The 15,969-nt window shown below is 36.6% G+C and overlaps 2 protein-coding genes across 2 annotated transcripts; one reads left to right on the top strand and one right to left on the bottom strand.

The window, feature by feature from the left end:
* Window positions 1–4,762: 4,762 nt before the first annotated feature.
* On the top strand, window positions 4,763–10,099 carry rnaseh2b (ribonuclease H2, subunit B). Its single transcript, XM_052564755.1, has 11 exons — window positions 4,763–4,959; window positions 5,204–5,275; window positions 5,402–5,509; window positions 5,637–5,713; window positions 5,797–5,911; window positions 6,697–6,761; window positions 6,844–6,946; window positions 7,026–7,107; window positions 9,284–9,329; window positions 9,622–9,699; window positions 9,934–10,099. The coding sequence occupies exons 1-11, from the start codon at window positions 4,896–4,898 to the stop codon at window positions 10,042–10,044; spliced, it is 921 nt and encodes a 306-aa protein (XP_052420715.1). The 5' UTR covers window positions 4,763–4,895; the 3' UTR covers window positions 10,045–10,099.
* A 428-nt stretch (window positions 10,100–10,527) lies between these two features.
* Window positions 10,528–15,097, bottom strand: LOC127964660 (uncharacterized protein C13orf42-like). Its single transcript, XM_052564915.1, has 3 exons — window positions 14,684–15,097; window positions 14,188–14,332; window positions 10,528–13,978 (listed from the first exon to the last, which is right to left on the bottom strand). Exons 1-3 carry the CDS (start codon window positions 15,095–15,097, stop codon window positions 13,728–13,730), a joined length of 810 nt encoding a protein of 269 aa, XP_052420875.1. The 3' UTR covers window positions 10,528–13,727.
* Window positions 15,098–15,969: the final 872 nt, after the last annotated feature.

Here is a 15,969-nt window from a genome sequence, read left to right as displayed (position 1 = left end):
CGACGCTCTCGACTGTTGTCACGCGTTGTTTCATTGTTTCAACAAAACACATTTCAATTTCCTCATTTACTCTTGCTCTGCCACTTTAATACCTCACAAAATGCTCAAACGTGACAACAGTTGTGCTCATTCACAGTTCGAAGAGTCTGATCAGCAGCTACCTCAAAGTCAATATGAATGGCACTTACCCAAAGCGCTGAGGGGAAAATTGAGGATGTGTATGAAGACATCATTTGACTCAAGGGGGGTGTTCTAATAAGTAGCCTACCTCCTCTAGCACGTTTACAGGTTAATTTCAGTTCGCATAACAGTTTCAGCTTATTTACTGCCGTTTCACAAGGTATCGAGGAAGTTCTTCTTTTGTTCCAGTATTTATGCACAGCGTCAAAGTTGCGCGTTGAGGAGGCGGAGCGGTAGCGCTGCGCGAGAGGAAGAAAAAAAAGCAAGCGCCAGCGCTCGACCTTAGATACTCAAGACTCAAACCCTACGACCCACACTGGATCAAATTAGGTCACGTGCTACTGAGACTACCGAGTCGGGTGTCATAACTGCACACAACTCTGATCTCGACGACGTAAGACCGGTGTTTCCACAGCATGGCGCGAGAACCAGACTTTACCTTAACTGCGAGAGAGATCCCAAGTGCTTTACTATGATCCGTTCAAGTGCACGTTCACAGATGACTCATCTCGTGTAGGCCTATTGTTAAGTCTCCTTCCAATATGAGATATTTTGTTGAAGTTATGATAGAGGTAAAAAAAAAAAAAACTTTCATCGTGATCAGATTTGAGATCTTCAAACTGATACGCGATAATAATAATAATAATAATAAAAACATTTTCTCGGTGCATGTCATGCATGGGGAAGAAAAGAAATAAAGAAAAACATTGATTTCAAAAATTTTGAAGTTGATCTGCATGTCTTTTTTATTTGCCATACACCTGCATAAGCATTTTTTAAAGTAGCCTATATTTGTGTTTTATGGGGGGGAAAGTATGCTGAAAGAACTCCCTGTGATTTGAAACAGCTGACTTCATGCTATTGGCTGGTGTTTGGTGTGTTCAACTGCACTAGAGCAACTAAAGCCTGTCAAATATCATCTTTATGCTAAACCTCACTTTGGTTAGGATGCGTGGCACGAACAATCAACAGTCAGCATAGCTGCTTAAGCACATGTGTTTTCTGTTTCAACAATTTCGTCTTTAAACCTATAATGGTATAAAAGATTAACATGGATCATAATAATGGGTACAGGGAATTGTGTGTGTGTGTGTGTGTGTGTGTGTGAGTGTGTGTGTGTGTGTGTGTGTGTGTCAAAAAGCACTAAAAAAACATCTATGGGTATGCAAAACAGTCTTCGAAAGACTTCGAAAGTTAGGGGTAATCCAGCTGCTAGTTAATTAACAAGGGATTCGTACAACTGATTAATGCTAAATGTTGCCTACAATAAAAATATTTTATTTGAATAGTTTTATTTTGGATGGCACGTGGCGTTTAGGAAGTTAATTTGAAAGTTAGGCTATTTATAACAGGCAAAAACACTCGGCCTGTTGACACAGCTGAGGTGAGGTTTTCAGCATTTTCCAACCTTCCTCTATACACACTCTCAAACGAGCAAATAAACGATTATCACTACGTCACTGTAAGTGATTTTAGGATTAAGTAAATATATAAATAGGAATCCAGAAAAATAGCGTAGAATTTAACTAAATTAAAATGATGTAAGCAATTTAGTGTAATAGCCTACAGTTAATATTTACGCCGTTTTACTGGTGAAACAGTCAGCTATTTGCCTGTTTTCGTTATTATTATCATTCTCTTAGTGATAAATCAAATCATCTTGACTAATTCCATACACCATCAATCAGTTTGCTGGTATTTTACAACGATTTGTTATGTAAGTAAATTGGAGCATTTTCTAAATAAAAGTTTAAAGCAACAATATAGTCGATCTGCTACATAAAAAAATGCATGACCAACGGTTTTCAAGCTGCTGCAGAACAAATGAAAATGTAGAGTAACGAATTCACTCTTTCAACTAATGCATTCATTAAATACGTTACCTGCTCGAATGACTAACGAAAAAGTTTGTATCCTTTCATTCCCTGTTGTTTTATCCAAATATGAAAATTATAAATTTTCACAAACAGTTTCCGTGTATGAAAATACATAAATTCATCATCACATTCATATAGTAAAGCTGCTTATTTTAAAACACAGTAGGCTACATTTTGTAAAATGGCACACGTTTATCTACAACAGTTTTGAAACAATCATTTTACTATCTATCACACAATAAGTTTTTATTTTTATTTTGGAAAGACAACGCAAAATAAATTTCATCAAGCTTGCGCTATTAGCTACTAGTAGTCTACCTTCACGTTTGAGCTTCTTATCCTGTTGAAAGTAAGAGCCTAGCTCGTATTATAACTGCGACATTTTTAAATGACATTTTTTCGTTTTTAATAAGTCAAAAAAAAAAAAAAATCCTGTGGATACGAGTCAAATGATAGTGCAAACGCTCAGTTTGACTCACCAGACCTCTAGTGACAGACCTGTAGATGGACATCTGACTGAATAAATAATGCACACATTATAAAATATTAGCGCGTGACTTCGAGGAGCGATTGTAAGATTAAGACCCTGTTTGTGGCCCGATGTTCAAGAGTTGGAGAGCATTGTGTGGGCTATACTTCGCTCCTGTGAGTTTGTTAGTGAGTGTGCAAAAGTAAAAAAATAAAAAATAAAACCACCCCATGAACGATGTCACTATTTTCTTAACAGCAAGGTTATGGAGCATATTAATGTGAAGCTGTGTTTGCCTAATTTTGCATGTGTGTGGGAGGAGGTAAAGCTCAGATGCAAAATAAGAATCGGTATTCTGATCTGTTCTATCAACCAGTTTATAAAACAGAGCAACAAGTCAGATGTGTATAACAAGCCTGAGCTGAAAATGTCACTGTGTGCCTTGAAACGCTCTTTTTTCCAACCAGATTTCATTCAGTCTGTCTCTTACGACACGAATGGATTTACTCAATACTGGTGTCTGTGTTTATATCTGTGTGGAAGAGAGAAAAAGAACAGACAGGGTGCAATGAACCTCGTAACTAATAGTTAAATAAATTAAAATCTAAACTTTGAAGGATTTTTTTGTTTAGAAAATTAGTGCATCTGACAACTGAATATATGCAGTAGGCTATGTATAGAACTTCTCTTGTACAGCTGGGATGTCCTGGAGCCCCTCCTCCCCTCCACATGTCCTTGCTCAGCAGACCTTAGTTGACCTGAATACCTCAGACTTATAGCAGAACAGGGGGTCCCTGATTCTTAATCAGCAACACATGAATGCACACGCATAGACCGTGTCAGGACATGTCTTGGTTAGCTGTTTTAATGAGTGACACAAGTGCAAAAAGACACATTTTCCCTCCCACACAATATGAGAGATAAAGTCAGTGATAGACAGAGGGAATTGTCAGACATGTCAAGCTGAGACACAGTCTGACGAAGTAATCTACAGATCCTGAAAACCAAGAGAGAGAAGGAAAGAGAGCAACTGTTATGCATCATTCTACATCACAGTCAACATACACAGCTCAGATTACTGCTTTGCTTTATAAGTCTCATCTCTCTTTATCCCATTTCTTTACAGCATTTGTTATTTTTATTGTACATTTTATTGTACTTTAATATTATCATATTATTCTTTTTTGCCAATTTAGGCTATTTCTAGTGTCATATGCTTGTAGGATATAATGTTTAAATGCTTTGATTATTGTAGGCTAATCTGTTGTGACAAAAAAAAGCTTCTTTCTGATTGATATAGCTAAGATATGATATAAGATCATAATGACGGCTTACAGCATGTTTAGAACTTTCATGCTGGTAATGTACTAACAATTAATCCGCAGTCAATTCAGTCGAAGGACATTACTTTATGCATTTTCAAGACTCTGGCGCCACCGTGAGGTCACTGCGTTTATATAAAAATATTTTCTCTTAATTTCCACATTGAAATTGTGCCTACCTATTGATTTGATTTTCTCAAAATTATGACATTATATTATCACTCACCTTTCATCCATTATTTCAGTTTTCTCAATAATTATTATGATGTATAAATTATAACATTTTACACAAAATAACCATTCTTTTAAGACAAAGCTGATTTTTATTAATTTTTGTTTTATCTTTGGGTACAGCACTTTGGGTTCTGCCCACTTATCTAGATCAGTGGTTCTGCCTCTCATTTTCAAAAGTAAACAGATCAATCCAGTTTTCTTTTCTTTTTTTTTAATTCACAAAATATTATTGCTTTTTGTTTTGTCCCAGTGATAACGGCAAACATTACTGTAATTTAAGCAGGCGACCAACATATTGCAAAGATAGTAAATAGGTAAATATGCGACAGCCATATTTGTTTATGACTTTTAAATAAATATCATGTCACGCAAAGTAATTACGAAACAATACGAAGAATATTGCTAAATATCTTCCCAGCGGTACTTTTAATGGTGCCAAAAATAAATGTGCTACTATGTCTTTAAGAAATGCTGGGAGATTGTACCATTTTGAGAAAGGGGTGGTTGGTGACGCGTTTTCAAATTAGGCGCTGTTCTCTTTTCACATTTATGATTTATTTTGGATACGATTTTTTTAATGTAGACATTCTATAAAGAAGTAGTTATATAAGCCTAACCAGACTTGAAGTAGTATCAGAATAAAACGTCACTTCGTGTTTCTGCCCCTATCTGTACTGTGCACAAATATTTGCCGCCATTTCTCTGGAGGCAGAACCTCTGCTAAACACACAGTTCTTGCGTCCTTACATTATTATCATCATCATCATCAGACAACCGGTTGACACAGTTAAACTTTTTAAGACAGTCCTTGAAATGACTACTAAAAAGAAACGCTCTGCGCACAGCGATAGCGACAGCTGGGTTGTCATTGCTCCAGGTAAAGTTACCTTACCTCTGAAGTTGATTGTGTTGCGTGTGACACACGTTTTTGCAGACACATTGTTACACAGTCTTCATGGCTCAACTTATTTTATTGAGGCTTTGTAATAATGACACATGTTGCATTAGTAAGTATGCAAACTTTAGTGTCAGTATACTTTAAAGTCCACCTAAATCTCCATGCAATTCTGTTTTCTTTGAATAAATCGAATTTAAACATTATTTTAACCCTTCACTTTCAGATTCAGCACTGGACACAGGCAGGTCTGAAGAGGGTGATCCGTCCTTCATCAAGCTAAAGAATCCTGCTACTGGTATTACTATATCAACTCAATTAACAGCAACTTGCAGTTTAATATTATGTAGTGATTATGTCTATCAGAGGTTTATCTAAATAAACTGCAGCTGACTGACAGTTCTGCCTTTGTTTGTGAATGCAGGCAGTTCTTCACTGTACCTGTTTGGCTGTGGTGATGTCAGTGTTTATGAAGTAAAAGCCTTTTCTGAAGACTTTCGGTCTTGGTTCATTGGACAGATCGTGCAAAGAGGTAAGCTTTTCTCACAGAACATGAACTATCCATTCAATGTGATTATGGATCATTGATTTAAATGCTCAGTGTTTAGTAATCTGCTAATGACATCTAAATTGTTCACTTGTTGCATCTGTGTCCTCAGATGGTAGATTGCTGTATGTGACTCCCATTGATCCTTTATTTCTGCTGTTGCCGTACATTAGCAGTACTGCCACCGAGGTTAACAATGAATTAAAATACAAATATTATGGTAAAAGCCATTGAGATGAGCTTCATCTGTAATGACAGCACTCTTCCGGTAGGGAAAGTTCCAGCCGGCGAAGCAGATGATTATGGATGAGGATTACCCTGGATGCACAAGACTTCTGCATTGCAAACAAGGACTGGATTCCCTTCATCATGTGGCTGATGAGAAAGGTGTGTGTTTGAATCCGTAGGCACATATAGACGGTTTCAACGGGATCAACATAAACAAACGTTAATGCGCGTGAGCGGTTTTGTGGCCCTAACTTAACTTCCGGTAGATTCCAAATAGAATCAATAACAACAGCCAAGTCCGTCTAGTGTAGATATTTTTTGATAGCAAACAAAATGTGTTTTCTGTGTGGATCAGGCGGACTTAATGAAAATGCTAATTCAGCATTGCCAGCAGGAGATGTTTTAAAGCACAGACATAAAGCGTGAGAAATAGAGGTTTCCCCAGTAACAGCTGTAAACGAAGCAGAGCTGGTACGCTCACATGCTGCTTTATCAGGCATATAACATGCAAGTCTTCCTTCAGAAATACAGCGATATAAAAACACCTGTGCCTCGTTTTGATATTTAAACATAAATGTAAGGAATTATTATTATTAAATGTGCAGTACGTTACGTAACGTTACGTTACTCATGTTTATTTAACGAAGCCTTTTTGAAAATCGATCAGTTTTAAAATTGTGGCGAGTCTCCAAAAATAAATAAATGTATGGGAAACACATCCCGCAGCACAACCACCTGAGCCCAACTTCAGTTTACTCATCACCTTAACTTTAACTGCGTTTGTAGAAGGCACCGCAGCCAGACCGATATACACAACACAGACCGGAAGTTAACTTAGGTCCAGGCACGTGCACCCGATGAAACCGTCTATATACCAAATTAGATACAGATACAGTGTGGTAGACAAATTTTGTGTTGAATGAAAATTTAATCCTCTTTTTCAGAGGCAGGTGGTTTAAAGTTTCACAGATATAACCAGGAGAAGACCTTGGAGTGGCTCAAGAAAAAGGTTTATAAAATGTTTAACTTGTACAAGAATTAACTAGGAGTTTTTAAGTTGCATTTATAAATATTTTTAAAATGTCTTTCAGGTCCAGCGCACAGTAAAAACACTCAAACAGAGCAACCTATCTGTGGGTGGAGGAGTGAAATCCAGCATGTTCGTCAGAGTGAAACATGAAGATGCTACTGAAGGTAAATGGATAAATAAATATGGTTGGATTATGTTTGTATGGATTACTCATTAATGTTAGTGTGTTTGTTATTCTTTTAGAGGACTACTTACGTTATGCACATGGTCTCATATCAGAGTACATCAGTGAAGACCTGAGCAAAGCTCTCCTCAAGCATCTGCAGTATGTGCACCTACACTGATCAAACACTACACTGATGCACAGATGATCGTTCACATCACCTCACAAAGAGTGGTTGACCGATATATAGTGCCAAGGCCAATATATCAGCTTATTTATGGAGTTTTTTTTTTTATAGTTAGTTTTTTCTGTAACAAACTATAAAATATTTTTTATAAAAACATTAATGCCCTGGCAGCGTCAAATAGCTGGTTTTATATTTAATTTGATTACATTAATGTTATAAGTTGAGATTTACAGGAAATATTTTTACTTCTACTATGTAAACTGAAAACTGCTGTAAAAAAGCACCTTATTTGTTTAAAGTATTTGCACTTTTGTTCATATAGCAGTACTTTTAAATGCATTGTGGAATTTTGCGCATAACAATGCAATTAAGCTCAGTTAAAAATGTTAATCATTGCCCAGCACTAATAAATTATAAAGCAGAACTTAAGGTACACAAAAAAATTATTACAGCATTGCATTATTATTAGTAATAGAAAAAGCAAAATAGATATATTTTCTCATCTACATCAGCATTCAGCAAATTCTAATTTTATTTAATTGAGTCTTTTTATGTCTATATTTTATATTTATATATTTTTCTATATTTAATTTAACTAAAATTACAAACTTTGTAAAATTTAGAGATTCCCTAAAATGTGTATTTGTTGACTGCATAAACACACATTAATTGTCGGCCCATGCAAATTATTTATTACATTTTAGCCTGTTAACTGTCACTCACGTTTTTGAAGATGTGCATGATACAAACCTAAATTTTTATATTTCATGACTGAAAACATTTTGTAACATTATTTTGATGTGCCATTTACATGGTAATGCAATTTCTGATTTTAAAATGGGTTTTAAAGGATGAATTTTGATATTTTATGTTTTCAAGTGATATATAACTTCTGATGATTTCTAAAATGTGATAGAGAAAAAGGCAACGAGGAAGTCTTTTTTTTTAAACAAAGGTCAAAACTCCTTTTGTAATGTAGATTTCTGAGGGTGCACTCTTGTCATAAATTAATCTATTACTTTTTCTACATAATTTTTTTACAAAAAATATTGGTAAAATATATATTTGGGAGTCTTAGACCTTTCCAACGATATATAGTTTGTCAAGATTAGATTAGATTTGATTGTAATATAGTGTAGTCAACGTAGGTGTCCGAGTTAACAGGTTAAATTATACAGTCAAGGCCAAAATTATCAGAACACTAGTATTTTCATCGGCTAAACAATGGTTTTAAGTCAGTTATTTCTATGTTTTTCTGTAGTGTCAATAGGAAATATATGTTTACATTTTCAAACATTCATTTTGCCATTAATTGTAATAATCCAGTGAGAATTTTGTTTGAACAAGGAATGACATGTAGAAACAGAACAAACTGAGACAGACTAAATCCAGAACTGTGACAACGTCTCCAAGGTGCTTCAAGAAACCTACCTGCAAAGCTACCTGAAAAACAATGTGCAAGTGATTTATGTTGATTTAATTTAGCTAATAGAAGTTAATTGATAAAGGAAATATGTTTATGACATTACGACAGTATCCTCATTTTACAGCATTTTTACACACTACTTTTAACAGTACTGTAGCTTTTCAGGTAGGTTTTTAAAAGCATCTTGGAGATGTTTCAACAGTTCTTCTGGAGTGAGTCTGTCTCAGTTTCTTCAAGTTATTCCAGACAGACTGGATGATGATCAGATCAGATCTCTGTGTGGAGCACTGGCTGTTGTCAGACTCCTTGTGCAAACAAAATTCTCACTGGATTATTATAATTAATGGCAAAATGAATGTTTTGGAAATGTAAACTGATATTTCCTACAGACGCACTACAGCAAAAGATAGAAATAACAAAGAAATAGACTTAAAACCACTGTTTTGTGAAAATACTAGTGTTCTAATAATTTTAGCCTCCACTGAATATTTTGTAAATGTAATGTAAAATAAATATAAATTTTAATTTCAACAATTGTTATACATGTATCTTTAAATTATACAGTGTCTTTGGCATAATATTCAGTGGCTTTACATCAGCCTTGGCCACTCTGCTCACTTTTGCATTTGCCATAAAAAAAAAAAAAAAGTCCACAATCATTTGACCACTACTTTGAAACATGCATGTCATATAGTTATGTTTTTTTTTGTCTCTTATGTTACAAGGTTGCCAGAGATATCCAGCCCTAAAGAGACAGAGCCGCCTTCTAAGGTACAGTTTTCTACCAGTTGAAATACCAGTGTTTTGTTTCACTACTCGCATGTTACTGCCATGCTTGAATGTTAATAGTTGAGTTATGTCTGGTCTTGCTTCACTTGAATTTATGTCTTGTTGATCATTTGCTTTCTGACTCCTGTTTCTTCTTAAACTCAACCAGCTTGTCATTGTTTCATGCAGCATCATACATGCTTTGTTTCTGAATGTAGTTAGAGGAATGGTGTAGCAATTCAATTCGATCTTTTGATGGTTTTGGTGTTTCTGACTGCTGTCTTCCATTCGATAGAAACGGAAACTGTCAGATAAACCAGTAGAGGCTGGGGAAGACTACACCAAGTTCAACAGTGCTGATTTTGCACGAAAAGTGAGTTAGAATTGCAAACACAGTGGTGATGGGATTGATGATACAAGCATTGAAAGAAATGGTATTACATGCTACAGCTGAACTGTCTTTTTCTCTGTCTATGCCTTAAAAAGTCTTTCAGCAGTTCATGCTTCAAATACTGTTGATCGTAAATGCATTTTCCTGCTTAATTTGAGATACTGTGCTACAGTTTTGATAAACGTAATATTTAAAATATGTGCTATGTTATCTCAGCCCTCAAAGAAGATGACTGCAGCTCAGAAGAGTCTTGCCAAAGTAGACAAAACTGGCATGAAGAGCTTGTCAGCATTCTTCAGCCCCAAAGTCAAACAAGAGAAGAACTGAGTGAGTGTCTGTGTGAGTGTCAAAACATTTTGATAATAAAGTTATTAGAAAATAATTTCTGTTCTGTTGTTTTATTTGTTTGCCACTCATTATGTGCTGTGCTTAATGCAAAGCTGTACTAAAATTATTTTTTTAAAAATTAACTTTTGGTGAATTCAATGCCTCCTTGTGGAATAAAAGTATTAATTTCTTAACAAAAAAAAAAAGTAATTGACCCATAAATCTAAACACTAATATATATGTATTATACACATAGTCTTCGCTGGTCCATGATTTGAGATAGTTTCAGTGTGTAGTAGTTAATTTCCCTCATCTTTAGTCACTATTTTTTGCTGATAGAGACTTATTGCATCTGATGTTATTGTGATCTTAGTTTTTATAGTACGAAAAGGTTATACCCTATTCCTGCTTCCTTTTTTTTTTTCAAACCAAACCTGACATTTTTATACCCTGGATTCAAAAACATGCATCTAGTTCCTCTTTATAGGCTTTAATGCTTTAAAAAAACAATCTCAGTTGAAATAAATCACTTGAAAAGCAACTGAAATAGTTAACACACAACTGAGCACTCTTTTGCTGCTTTGCTTACTTTATTGCAAATCATCATAGACATTATAAACTTAAAAAAAGATTGTACAAACCTACACACTTAGGCACCTGGTACCAGTTTGAGGGATTAAAATAAATAAATGCTATAATAAGGATCCCTAAAGATTTACTGTATTAGATTAGACTTGACTTAAATGCAAAGTGGAGGTGTTAGTTTTGCATTTGGTTAAAGGGTTAAAATAAAAATGTTATTTTTATCTGCTCTGCAAGATGTAGGTGACTTTGTTTCTTCAGCAGAACACAAACAAAGATTTTTAACTCCCAACTGTTGCAGTCTATCAGTCTTATAATGGAAATGAATGGGAATCACAGCTTTTGAGAGTAAAAAAAAACCCTACATAAAACCAAATTAAACCCTGTGACTTGTGATGAAACATTGATGTATAAAGACAAAATGATCAGTCTGTGCATGAAACTGAACAGTATTAATGTTGTTTTTTTAAATCTTTAATTCACCTCAATATCCAAACTTTCCTGAGCATGTTGTTCTTCTTGCTTTATGGCAGATCGCAGACTTATAAGTGCCGTACTGCCACCTAGCTCTCAAATGGGTCATTGACACACTCTATAATCTCAATTAGGAGTGTCAATAGACCTTGTTTCCACTGTCAGGCCAGTGCAAGCCAGGGCTTATAACGGGCGGGGCTAATAGCCTCGGGCCAGTAGCACCGAAGCCAGTATAGCACAGGGTTTCCACTGTCGGTCCTGAAGCACCGCTGCACTTCAATAAAACACGACCTTTACATGCCTCTCAGGAACAACGTCAAGAAACCCCATCATTTCAGTAACAAAGAGAAGTTATCAGAAAACTAAGAAATAAATCACTAGAACTAGCGCGATCACAAAACAAATATGATAAAAGCGGCCATTTGTTTGCATGCTTTGTTAAATATTTAAATTCAAAAGCATCTATGTTTTACTATAGATTAAATGATACATTGATCATAATGAATTAATTTATCAGGACTTACAATTAGTCACACAGAAATTAATTTATTTCTATTTTATTTATTTATTTTTAACGCTTAAAGCTGCTGTAGGTAACTTTTGTAAAAATATATTTTTTACATATTTGTTAAACCTGTCATTATGTCCTGACAGTAGAATATGAGACAGATAATCTGTGAATAAATCAAGCTCCTCTGGCTCCTCCCAGTGGTCCTATTGCCATTTGCAGAAATTCATCCACTCCCGGTAAAAAATAACCAATCAGAGCTGCGGTCCGTTACTTTGTTTGTGTTCAAAATGTAGAAAAAATTATATAATAAGCGAGTACACCATGAATCCATTTTCCAAACCGAGTTTTTAGCTTGTACTGAATCACTAGGGTGCACCTATAATAAGTGTTTATATTCAGACTATTTTAGATTGCTTCGGGGGTACTGCGGCGGAGTAACCCAGTACCTTTGTGATTCTTCATAGACATAAACAGAGAGAAGTAGTTCCGGCTATTAACCGCTAGAGCGTCAAAAGTTACCTACCGCAGCTTTAAGCATGATGAAAATAGCCTGCTTATTCAGTCGAGTCTTTATGTTTATTTGTAGCCTATACGTCACATTTAGAATGAATGATATTTAGAATGAATGATCTCTATTTTTATAAAAGCTCCCAAACAAAAACCATTATTATATTTTTATGATAGGCTACGTGGAGCTAAACTCCCGAGACAAGACTTATGATGACAGATAAAATATGTTACTAAATAAATTCACGATTGTGATAGAGAATAAGAAGCTGACGTCTGATTTCTCCAAGTGGTTGCATTTATCATGTTTATTTTGGTAACGTTAATGTTTAGCGTGTCTTTTGCATCATTTATCAATATTTCTGCCTTGTTTAGTGATTATAATCCACATCGGATCAAGTTATTTCAAACATTCGCTGATGACTGAAAGTTTTGAGCTCAAGTCTTTAATGCTGGTGTTACAGCTGCTATCTTTCTGAAATGATCTGCGGTGCTGACGATCTCCAGACGCGGAGAAACTCCGCCTTTGTTCATAACCACTCCTCTCTCCCCAGCTGGCCCTCTTTGGCCCAAGGGTTTTGTCGGGCCAAATACCCTGGCCGTTGGCCCCGAGGAAGTCCGAACGAGGCACAATCAAGCACCAGAAGTGACAGTGGAAACACAACTGGCCCTGGCACACACTAGCACGCCCGGTTTAAGCTCGACAGTGGAAACGTGGCTAATGGTCCACTTGAGAGCTAGGTGGCGGTAATGCACTTATAAGTCTGCAATCTACCATAAAGCAGGAAGGAGAAGACGCCCCATGTGGATGCTGAAGAAGTAGAAGATAGTTTGTGTAAACGGGCTCAGGAAAGTTCAGTCATTGCAGTGAAAATCATAGGTAAAAAAAAACTATAAATACTGTTAATTTTCTTCCACAGACCAATCATTTTGTGTCTTTACAAATCAATGTATCGTCACGAACCACAGGGTTTAATTTGGTTTTATTTATTTTTTACTATCAAAGCTGTGATTCCCATCCACTTACAATATATGACTGGCGGATTGTAACAGTTTGAGTTAAAAATCTTTTTTGAGTTCTACTGAAGAAACAAAGCCACCTACATTTTGGATGCCCTGGGGGTAAGCAGATAAACATCAAATTAAAATTTTTGGGTGAACTATCCCTTTAAGGTTAGCCTATAACAATTAGGCAGTAAATAGCTATCTCCTTGGCCTTTATGTGTTTAGCATCTCTCATATGTCTGATCCCTGTCTAATTATCTGACTAGTTCATCAGATAAGTGATCCTCAGATCTGTGTTACTGTTGTAAGGAAATTCCAGTTGCTCTGTCTGGAATCAGTGCACAGGGTGATTGTTCAGTGGTTACGCTCTATTAATGGCCTTAAGCATTTGCTATCGCAAGCTACCGAAAAAGAGATTCTGATCTGCTGTGTATAATTTATGAAGCTCTGGCAGTGAGTAAACACTGACATGCGTCACAGAGGTCACATCTTCTGTGGTGTGTCAGATTATTCCTTATTCTTTCTTCCAGATCCAACTTCTTGATTGCACAGCTGTGAAGTTTTAGTTGTCCTCTGGGCACAACAAGCGGAACCGCTTAAGCAGCTAGTCTTTCTTCTTGAGCTTGGGTTTGAAACGTAGAGTCTGAAAGGCACTCTCCACCACTTTTGGCAGGTGGATTGGGTTTCGTTGCAGACATCTCCTGCTGCCTGTGCTTCCCATGACCCCCTTCTGCTGGGCTACCTGCCTGTGACTGATTTCTGAATTCTTGGGCTGCGACTCCGTCATGGAGATTCGATGAGGATCCCGAAGCACCCAGTTAGAGTGAAGGTCATGCTCACTGGTACTGGTTGCCACTGTAGAAACATCAAAATGGTAGTATGGAAAAAAAACAGACATAACGAACAATAAAAAGATGGAGGATTGAAACATGAAGGGGAAAAAACTAAATACTTCTAGTTGACCAATTTTTCTGTTACACGTGTGCAACATCCCTCAATTGTATTTTCCATGCTGCCTTTAGAGTACACTAGAGATTAAGTAGCCTAATAAGCTCCAGACTTACCTATGAAGTCTACATCTGCATGTCCATTGTCCACATGTGGTTTTCGACTTGGCTCTGGGTCACAGCTTGCAATGACTGCATCAAAGAACTGGAGTGTGTCTTCCTCATTTGGGATAGGTGGAGCAGAAGGTCCAGGCCTTGAAGTCTTTGAAATAAGATGATAAATACATTTTTATATACCATTTTTTGAAATTTTTTTTTTGTTTTTGACTTTATGATGATACATTTTATAGTTTAGAGTTGACAGGAAACGAAGTGTGAGAGAGATGGAGCGGGTTCTCGAGCCTGGATTTGAACTCGGGAATCTTGTAATGAAATAACACTTTGACTAAACTAAACAAAACTAAAACTGTTTTACCCCTTAAAATTCTTAATAAACACCTCACGACTTGGTTGATAGCAGACAAACTGGTATAATTTACTTTACTTTTCCCTAACAATGTTCAACACTTCTTTCTATGTTTAAACATGTAAGCCTTGTCCTGTTTCATCTCACCTGTGCAGCTCTGTTTTGCGGGGGCCGGGGTGCGGGCTTCTTCTTGCGGGACGCGGTCTCTTTGCGCTCGCTGTTCTTGAGGTCGCTGATGCTCTTGGTGTACTGCCGCCTGAGCGCGACCAGTTCCTGTAAGTACTCTAAGCAGTTCTGGTTCTGGGAGTAGAACCAAACTTGGTCTTCTCGGCTCTGGTAGTAGTACAGGGCCGTGCTGGTCTGAATACTCACGGCGCTCACGCTCCGCTTCAGCGTGGAGTCCTGCGGCGCGTGACTGCTCTCCCCCACCACAAGCATCGACGTGCTCCGGACCAGTTTGACGGTGCACGCGCTGTGGTAGTCCTCATCGGGCCTGAACCGGTCCCGTGAGCGAGGTCCAAGGTGGTTCGGACGGAAAACTGCGTTGATTTTCTTAAACATCACAGTCGGTGTCTGGGTGCTGCAGTTTATTGGTTAAATATCTGGGCTGATATGAGAAAGGACGTTGGTTCAAACCCCACGAGGGTTCTATCGCCATTGTGCTCTTTATCAAAACATTTTATACCGTAAATCACTTGAAAATATTAAAAGACGTCTTGCTTGTTTAGTAACCTTTAAATCTATAAAATTACTTTTACTGGTGATAGTCAGCGTGCTCTGCTTCTCCATATCCCAGTAATATCCCTCTCTCTATAACTTTATATCCTGAAGGAATTCAGAGCCAAGACGGAGATTTGTTGGTCGATTTTGTCCATGGTGACGAAGTGCTGTTTTTGATCCAAACGCGTTAAGGACACATTGCAAACGATGACCATTTCTTACCGTATGAATTATGAAAGAAGTCATGGTAGTTTTCTAACCCAGCCATGGAGACGGTGCGCTTGTAACGTAACACTAATAACATGAATAATTAACCAGCGTTAGACGTAGTAAGCTACACACCTGTGCTGGCTATCACAGTTAGTCATGATGCACTTGTTAAATAACATGCCTTGTCGTATGCATAAACATTATTTAATCAGAATGTAGATGTGTATCCACAATTTCAGGATGCTTCAGGTAAACCATAAATAACCCTGGATAAAATATTTCCTATATAATAACTATTATATATAACCTATTTACTTTTCTTTCCAAATATAGATAATAATTTAGAAAAACTGTAATATTTATATAGACCTATATGTAAAAAAACTAACAAAACTAGAAAATATGTAAAAAAACTAACAAAACTTTCTTTCAAGAAACAAAATAAGTTTATAATTCAGAATGTTATTTAACATTTACTATGCAACTAAATATATAAATAAAAG

The sequence above is a fragment of the Carassius gibelio genome, chromosome B9, assembly GCF_023724105.1.
Source record: "Carassius gibelio isolate Cgi1373 ecotype wild population from Czech Republic chromosome B9, carGib1.2-hapl.c, whole genome shotgun sequence".
Taxonomy (NCBI): domain Eukaryota; kingdom Metazoa; phylum Chordata; class Actinopteri; order Cypriniformes; family Cyprinidae; genus Carassius; species Carassius gibelio.
This window is presented reverse-complemented; position numbering and strand designations above follow the sequence as displayed.

Coding starts and splice junctions, on each gene's coding strand:
- rnaseh2b (XM_052564755.1), top strand. CDS start 4,896: ATGACTACTAAAAAGAAACGCTCTGCGCACAGCGATAGCGACAGCTGG. Junction 7,108..9,283: donor GCTCTCCTCAAGCATCTGCA/GTATGTGCACCT, acceptor TTATGTTACAAG/GTTGCCAGAGATATCCAGCC. Junction 9,700..9,933: donor GTGCTGATTTTGCACGAAAA/GTGAGTTAGAAT, acceptor ATGTTATCTCAG/CCCTCAAAGAAGATGACTGC.
- LOC127964660 (XM_052564915.1), bottom strand. CDS start 15,097: ATGTTTAAGAAAATCAACGCAGTTTTCCGTCCGAACCACCTTGGACCT. Junction 14,333..14,683: donor CGCAAAACAGAGCTGCACAG/GTGAGATGAAAC, acceptor CTTATTTCAAAG/ACTTCAAGGCCTGGACCTTC. Junction 13,979..14,187: donor TGCAGATGTAGACTTCATAG/GTAAGTCTGGAG, acceptor ATGTTTCTACAG/TGGCAACCAGTACCAGTGAG.